The following is an 8,940-nucleotide window of genomic DNA, read 5'->3' as shown; positions in this document are numbered from 1 at the left end:
GGGATAGGAAGTCTGATGTTACCTCTTTAAGATTTGACAACCAACCCAATCCTAAGGTTTTACAGCTTGTAGAAGCAAACGTAAACGTTCTCAAAGTGAATGAGATATTTACAATGGATGGCAGGGAAATGCATGTTAGCATTGTTTAAAGCTTCCAGAATGAGTCTTTAACATTGAGTGACCTCGTGTTTGAAGAAAAGATGAATGAATAATAGAACTTCTAATATTTTTTAGAAGTTTTCATAGTTGGCCATGCGAAAAGAGCAACAAGATCTTCGTATGAGGATGAAAGTTGTTCAAGGACAAAATTAGCAGAATTTGTGTTCGCATAGATAATATGCTGAATATATTGCAAATTTGAAGTAGCTGGAAAGAACCTATAGACAACAACGAATGGGTTTGGCTATTTGGATTTTGAACTTGGTAGAAAATTAATTTTGATTAAGTTACTCGTGCACCTCTCCAGCAAGTATTATGAGGTTTGTGAGCTTCTTCATCAAATATTATGAGGAAAAGGTTGAAATCTTTAATATAGGAGGGTGAGAGAGAAGAGGTAAAAGTTGACATCAGCACGAAAGAAAAGTTCAACATAAGTTACCACTCAAGCCAGAATGTCTTTGGATCAAAGATGAAGTTGGAAAGCAGTTCAATGCGAGATTCTTAGTTGGGGCAGAATACCTCAATGGGTAGCAAGTATCTACCAAAGAAGGACGATGATGAACAAATGCATGTTGACAATCATACTTCACATTGTCGTCCAAAGACGCATGGGGCAGTCAAAGCTGCTAATAAAAAAATATATGTCAAGAGGATTTTACCTTCATTTTACACGGTTACTGCACAACGGCACATACGTCGACTAAGGCAACACATTTTTCTTTGGTATATGGAATGAAAGCAGTACTACCCTTAGAGGTAGAAATCCCATCCCTACGAGTATTAAGAGGAACCCAGTTAGAGGGCAGATTGAGTTCAAACCCGGTTTGATCAACCCAATCTCATTGAGGAAGAAGATTGACCACGACATGCCACGGACAATTATACCAACAAAGAATAAAGGGGGCATTTGGCAAGAAGGTACGCTCTAAAGAGTTCCGAGAAGGCGAATTGGTCCTAAGAAAGATTTTGCCAATACAAAAGGATCACAGGGGCAAATGGACTCCAAATTATGAAGGCCCATATGTGGTAAAGAAGGCATTTGGTGGTGGGGCACTTAGCCTCACAAGAACGAATGGAGAGAAGTTACCTTTGCTAGTTAATTCTGACACAGTCAAAAAAATCTTATTCACAGTGATTCCATGATAGGGAATGCTCTTAAATTGGAATTGATAATATTGTATTATCAATCTTTTCCATCTCGTTCATAAGGTCGCTTTTAATTTTCAAAATGCCTCCCGAAAATAATGAGCATCCCTGGCAGATTCACTGGGCGCGAGTTTGTTCTTAAAGGATGTCGTGAAATCAATTAAATTGAAACTGGAAATATGATAAAATATTTGGGTCTCACATGAATTTTCATTCATACATTCATGCATCATCATAAAAAAATCATGGCACATCATGCATCGCAACCATTCAACAGGAATTCGTAATCAGTTCAAGGAAGGTACATCAGTGGAAAAATTCAGAATTTTCAAAAAGGGTGTGAACAAGGTCTCACGCGAATTCCCACCCAAACATCAGTGTATCAACAAAATTCAAAGTTCAGAGCTATAAGAAGATCAATTCAAAATATATACTGCAATGCGAGGATATCTCAACATCTCCAAATTTACCAGGTTCACCATGTTTACGAGGTTTTTGCGCCTCTCCAGGTTTACTAGGGTTTGCCCCTCTCCAGGTTTACGAGGTTTTTTGCGCCTCTCCAGGTTCACCAAGTTTATGAGGTTTTGCGCCTCTCCAGGTTTACGAGGTTTTTGCGCCTCTCCAAGTTTACGAGGTTTTTTGCGCCTCTCCAGGTTCTCCAAGTTTACAAGGCTTTTACACTTCTCCAGGTTCACCAGGTTTACGAGGTTTTGCACCTCTCCAGGTTTACAAGGCTTTTGCGCCTCTCTAGGTTCCCTAGGTTTACGAGGCTTTTGCGCCTCTCCAGGTTCACCAGGTTTACGAGGTTTTGCGCCTCTCCAGGTTTACAAGGCTGTTGCGCCTCTCCAGGTTCACCAAATTTACGAGGTTTTGCGCCTCTCCGGATTTACAAGGCTTTTGTGCCTCTCCAGGTTCACCAGTTCTACAACGTTTTGCGCCTCTCCAAATTTACAAGGCTTTTGCGCCTCTCCAAGTTCACCAAGTTTACGAGGTTTTGCGCCTCTCCAGGTTTACGAGGTTTTTGCGCCTCTCCAGGTTTACGAGGTCTTTACACCTCTCTAGGTTTACAAGGTTCTTGCGCCTCTACAAAAAAAAAGCCCAGTTTCCATCCTGGCATCAAAGCCCAGTTCTCATCCTAGCAACAAAGCCCAGTTCTCATCCTGGCACCAAAGCCCAGTTTTCATCCTTGCACCCAAAGCCCAGTTTTCATCCTGGCACCAAGAAAAAAATATATTCACGAGGTTCGTACACCTTTCCAGCAAAGTTCATATAGTACGACACACCCTCCCCAGGTGTCACAACTCTTCAGCAGAATCCACAAGGTTGCTACACTCTCTACCAGGTACGCTTCGAGGTAATCTTTTTCCATCTCTTTGGACCCGAACGGAATTAGTGTCTTTATCTTTATCTTTTTATGTGCAAATTATTTTGATACTTTGCTGTAAAATTGTCAAATTGAATATATGCTTAACTAGCCCAGTATTCAATTTCATGAGTACTTTGAAGTTACCTTTGGTATAATCTCTGTCTAGCATCAAAAACTATGAAAAAGTCATTCAAATGAGCTGGTTTTCATTAGCATTTTTGGATGATTAAAATAAAACATTTGATGATTAAATTATCATCTCTATTTTGAATTATTTCTATGGAGATCTGTTTATATGTTCAAAATGCATTCCAAATGAGCTATGATAATTCACATTGAGAGCTTGGATACAATAAATGAAACGGATCAAATTTGCATATTTTTTATGTAAATTAATTAGTCTAAAAACTGATGAAAGATAAATTTTGTATCAGCTTGTGTTTGAATTTTTGTATAAGTTGTTTTGATATGCACAACTGAATTCATGGGATTGAACAGATTGGGATATGAAAGTGCATGAATCATAGTTATTGTTTGGGAAGTTATAAACTATACTGTCAAAATTAGTTTTTGAACTAATTATGCTAGTAGAAATGCTTTCCTGTTAAACCTTGAGTTGTTGTGATGTGATCACATTCATATTAGCTATTGTTGCTTTCATTATAGTTTATAAATTGATTGCAGAATCATTGATAAAGTCTGATAAAAGCTGAATTTGATTTGCTAAGAAATATTGAAAATGGTTTGGAAGTTCAAATACTTTTCTGAACTGCCTTGTAAGCATATCTGCATTGTTTTGGACTGAACAGATCTTAAAATATTTTTCAGAATCTGCTTTTGAGTTTAAGAGAAATTTTTGTTTGACATCTTATGACATGATCTTGTGATACCTAGTAACCATTTGAGGGGGAGATATGTAAGGTTGTTAGATGTTTGGACCTTCTATGAATGCTAGATGTGTTTTAGGTTGAAAATTTGGCCTAAATCTCTGTTTTTTTTTTTCCAGAAATTAACCTAAATAATCGATTACCAAAGGGTAATAATCGATTATCTCGGCCTAAAAATTTAGATTTTGACAATTTGGATCACAAATAATCAATTATTTAAAGTAATAATCGATTATCAGCGTAAAAAAAATTAAAAAAAAATTAATTTTTTTTTCTGTTTTTCTTTTAAAGGGGGATTATTACATTTAGGAGGAGTGCTTTTAAAAGGACTTAAATTTTTTAAGTTACTTATTTTATGAGGAGCATAAACTTTTTTTTTTAAAAAAAAGAGGGGGTGATGCTTTTGATTGAGAAATTTTGTGATAACTAGAAGATATGAGTCTTGCCCTGAAACCTCACTTTGATCAAATTTATGAATGGCAGCAAGCTCACGAAAGTTATATGGTTGATCAAATTCTTGACATTTATGTTCATCTAGGAAATATTGAAACTCACCTAAACCTTCAATCACTCGAGAGATCCCAAGTCCTGAATTTTAGAATTAAGATTTTTTTTTCTCTGAGTGCTTTGTTGATTGGTTGTTATTCTTATCTCTATGTTATATTTCTATCTTTTATGTTTCTCCTTATGGTGTCTATGTAATCCTTTCTTTTATGAATAACATGATCTCTTGTTTAATTGAGGGGGAGATCATATTTAGGGGCAGGTTTTTAATTTAATCTTTTGTTCTTATGATCAAAAAGGGGGAGAAGAATAATATAAGGGGAAAGGTATAAATTGATACATGTATTGCTAACTCTGTTGTTGTTTGTTAGCTCGTATGTTTTGCAGGATAGCCAAAGTTGCTTTTAAAAATTGAATTTTTGATCATCATCAAAAAGGGGGAGATTGTTACCAATAAGGAGTATTGGTAAATCTTGAAGACAAGTGTTTTGATGATGCTGCAAGAAGACTTAGTTGAAGAAGAGTCTAAAATTATTTAAAAGCAAATTTTTGTAATTAAATGTAGTAGGAAAGTCCTATAAACTTTGTAAAACTTACATTTTTAATTGCAATAATCGATTATCAAGAAGCAATAGTCGATTATCACAAGTCATTCAGGAATAATAGATTATCACATCATATAATCGATTATCACTTTTTGAAAAACCTATAACGGACTTCAATAATCGATTATCACTTATAATAATCGATTATTTGTGGCAGTTGGGACTTGACCTTTGATTTTTAAAGCAGCTGCCTATATATTGTGTTTCTGTGAAGTTCAGAAGTAACATTTGAACTTAGTCCTTTGTAGAATATAGTTTTTCTGAGGAAGTTCTCAAAAGCTAGTTCAGTTCCCTTGCTTGGTCTCGTGAATAGGAGAAGCTCGCGTTTCGTGTGTCGAAAGTCGGAGCGGTTCTCTTCGAGTTGGCAAGGTGCTCTGCCTGGTCTCGTGAATAGGAGAAGCTCGCGTTTCGTGTGTCGAAAGTCGGAGCGGTTCTCTTCGAGTTGGCAGAGTGTTTGCTTCCGGTTCGTCTGTCGAAGGAAGCACTTCCAGTTCGTTTGTCGAAGGAAGTTACTCACTGCACTCTTCCGGTTCGTTTGTCGAAGGAAAGTGTTTTCTATCCCTTACTCATTTCATTATCTTATCTGTACAACTATATTTTTAGTAAAAATCGTTAATTACTTTTTATAGTGATTAACAACTGGACGTAGAATCTTTTGATTCAAACTAGTATAAAAATCATTTGTGTGATTTTTCTCTTCCCTACACTCCTTAATCTTTTAGCACTCCAACTGTTCGATAAAAGTTTTACAAGAAATTTAAAACTAATAAAGGAACTATTTTTGTGACCGAACACGCTTTCCGCTTACTCTAAGTTTAATTCTGCTGCGTCATACTCTATCTTAGAACGATACCGATTGTTCCAACATCATCTCTTGAACTGATTGACTGTTTTCCATGTACTGAACTGTTTGGATGATTCTGTGAGTATTTGCTTTCATTGACTCTGTGTGGAATTCTGCCTATGCCTTTCACTATTATGTTTTGTGAGAATTGTGCAACTCTGTTTCTATTTTGTGAATCTTTGTTGTCTGTCTGTCGAGTCTGTGTCACCTCCCTAATGTTTGAGTAGTTCCNGTTTTGTGAGAATTGTGCAACTCTGTTTCTATTTTGTGAATCTTTGTTGTCTGTCTGTCGAGTCTGTGTCACCTCCCTAATGTTTGAGTAGTTCCCTGGTGTCAACACCCAATTTCGTCNGGAGAAATAAATAATCAAAATTAAAGAATAAGAGAATAATAATTAATGGTGGGTAAAGGAAAAAAGGAAAAAGAAAATAATAAAATAATCTTCCTTAATACAGGGCACGTCACTTTAGAATGTTTTTGAAATATTAGTTTAATATGGTAATAATTTGAATTATGTTGTCTGACAATAATTACAATCAATGTCTTAAATATTATTTGATTTATTTTTCTTGCAATCAAGACCATTTCTTTCCCTATTTTGTCCACTGTCAATTAATTCTCAATTAAGACAAGATTGTCATAATATTACAATATGTGCCTATAAATACACACTCTGTGGAAGGAAAAAGGGACGGAAAAAATAGAGAAAAACACTTAGAGATATTAGAGATTGAAGGAGAGAGTATAGAGAAAAAATATGTTCTCACACATAAAGGTTTTGTGAACAACAATCACTGAGGAAGCACTAAGGGAATTCCAGAAGCTAAAAAGGTATGTCTACACTCCTATTCTTCTCCTTTTATTATACTTTAAAGTTTTCTTCCAAAGATTTTTTTTTACACAAAGACAATGTTTTCTTAAAATCATGATTTTTTAAATATAAGTGCGCGTCGACCTATGGCTAGTTTCTTTTCTTCTTTTTCCACCATTTTTTTAACACGAAAAATACACAAAATATTTAAAACCAAAAGCTCAATTTTGTTAAACGAAACCTTTTCACTTTTTTCGAAAAATGTTAATCAATCCATAATAATTTTTATACAAACTCATAAACCTTTTTCTAGATAAAGAACTATGTGATCCCTGATTGTCCATTAATGGATATACGTAGGACCAAGGTCAATCTTGTCGGGTTCATAAAAAAAAATATTTTTTGTTTCCTAATATTTTATTCTATTTTTTTTGGGGGGAAAATTAAATATTTTAAAAGAAGACCACATTAATTTTATACATTTAATTAAAGGTACTGCCTCTGGGCAGGCACAATAGGGTGCTAATACCTTCCTTACCCGTAACCGATTCCCGAACTTAAAAATCTGTTTTTCGTAGACCATGCTCTTATTTTAGGGTTTTTCCATAGTTTTTCCATAATAAATTATGGTGGCAACTCCCAAAATATTTCTTAAACCCGTTTGTTTTTCGGTTCGTCGTCCCGTCGCGATCCCGGTTCAGACACTTAGTTTTCGTCTTGATTTTGACCAGGAGTGCAAAAGACTAAGTGTGGTCTATTTTTATGAGTGGTTATTTCTTGTACTATATTTAGTTTGTTGCACTTAAATAAACCAGGGAATTGTGTTTAATTGTCTGTTATTTCCCCATTTTTCGAATTCTACTTAATTTGGTCAGAAATTCGTAATTGTGCTAATTTGGATTTTNTGAGNNGATTAAGTGCATTTCTGGTTGCAGGGAAGTTGTGGAAACATCATCTGGANCATTNGNATATGGCGTGNCACATTCNAAGGCTCAACATTTAGTCATTTAGATTCTAATTAAAGTTGTAATTTCGTTTTCTAGAAGTCCTTAATTAGAATTAGGTGTTTTGGACCCTTTTAGGGGCAATTTTGTAAAANACTCTTGTGTAGGACATGTGCCTTTTAGGGTAGGGTTTTAAATTAGGTGCACACCACCAACTTTGTGGCTTGGATGGTCCTTTAGAGAGGAGGCCGACCCTTCCATTGAGGCTCTCATTTTTACACTTCATACTTCATGTTTTGAACTTTTCTCTCCTAGGGTTTCATGTATGAACATGCCTTAAGGGAGCTTGCTAAGGTGCTTCGGTTTTGGGGCCATTTTAATGAATGAGATGCAGATTTTCTTCTTCTCTTAACTTACTCTTGGTTGTCTTAGTTTATTGGTGGTGAAAAACCATTCATTTCTACTTCCATTTGCTTGTTCTTGATGCTTGAAGCTTGAGCTCTGACAATATGATAAATAAGCTAAGAAGATAAGAAGAGTAGATATAAGAGGGTGGATAAGATGAAATTGTAAACCCCAACAACTCCACTCATCCATAGTCTTTTCTAGCCAATTGATTCACTGCATTTGCATGTTTACTTTTGTTCTTTGCATACAAAACCTAAATTTAATTCTTTTACCGGGTCAAGCTAATGACGTTAAAGAAGTGCTTGCTGGGAGGCAACCCAGTTTCTAACTTTTTCTTTTTTATTATTTGTGTGATTTAAATTTGATTTTTCTTTGTCTGTTTATGTTTTTTTTAGGTTATATGCTGCTTCTGATGGCAGTGATGATAGCATCTACTGATGGATGCTTCTACAACATCTACTGATGGATGTTGTTATGAAAAAGGANGGTGAATAGACATCTACTGATGGATGTCACTGTCATCATTTACTGATGAATTCTACTGGGTAGCATCTATTAAGGAATGCTAGAAGATTTAGGTATCTACTGAAGGATACAGGGAACCACACCTACTGAAGGTTGTTGGAAAGGTATGCACTCACTGACAAGTGCTATAAAGGTTTGGGTTAGGCTCGTGACGTTAAACAAACGCTACCAGGGAGGCAACCCAGTTTTCTAAACTTATCTTTTTTAAATTATGGTATATTTTCTTCTCTTTTTAGAATAGGTGTTGATGTACTTGGCTTAAAACTTAAATCTGATGCAATGGGTTCATGATGATCTGTGATGAGTATGCTTGATGAGGCTTTTATATTAATTGATGTCGAGATTATATATGAGATGCTATATACAGTTGGTGGTTCACAATATGTGTGAACAGATGCATGATAACATGATTGTGATTGTGATATTGAGCAGGATATGTATCTATGTATTGGAACTTGAAATTAGCATATGTGAGGTTTTGAACTCCAGAGTTTTTGACTGAATTATTGCTATTACTTTGAAAGCATGAATGACTTTGCCCAGGTTTCTATGATTAAATCACTTGCTTGCATTTTTCATATGATCAAGGCCATTTTTGATTTAGCCCTTTCTTAGCCAATGCAAAAAGTTTCGTCCCAATTAAAAAGAGCACAATGTGTTCTACCCTTTTTGAACCTAAGCCTTAAACAGTATGTGAAAACCCTTTTGAAAATCTTTACCTTGAGTTAAGTTGAGAATTAT

General features: G+C 35.4%; 1 protein-coding gene across 1 annotated transcript in view; it reads left to right on the top strand.

Annotated features, from left to right (window-relative positions):
* The window catches only part of LOC106778322 (uncharacterized mitochondrial protein AtMg00810-like), a 22,596-nt gene extending 15,263 nt beyond the window's left edge, over positions 1 to 7,333 (top strand). Inside the window, exons 2-3 of the mRNA XM_014666268.1 lie at positions 2,155 to 2,296; positions 7,258 to 7,333. Of these exons, the coding sequence (XP_014521754.1) occupies positions 2,155 to 2,296; positions 7,258 to 7,333 (218 nt within the window). The remainder of the gene's footprint in view (positions 1 to 2,154; positions 2,297 to 7,257) is intronic.
* The last annotated feature ends 1,607 nt before the right edge of the window (positions 7,334 to 8,940 follow it).

This window comes from Vigna radiata, unplaced genomic scaffold (genome assembly GCF_000741045.1).
Source record: "Vigna radiata var. radiata cultivar VC1973A unplaced genomic scaffold, Vradiata_ver6 scaffold_408, whole genome shotgun sequence".
In the NCBI taxonomy this organism is placed as follows: Eukaryota; Viridiplantae; Streptophyta; class Magnoliopsida; order Fabales; family Fabaceae; genus Vigna; species Vigna radiata.
The sequence above is the reverse complement of the archived record's forward strand: the minus strand, read 5'-3'. Positions and strand labels throughout refer to the sequence as shown.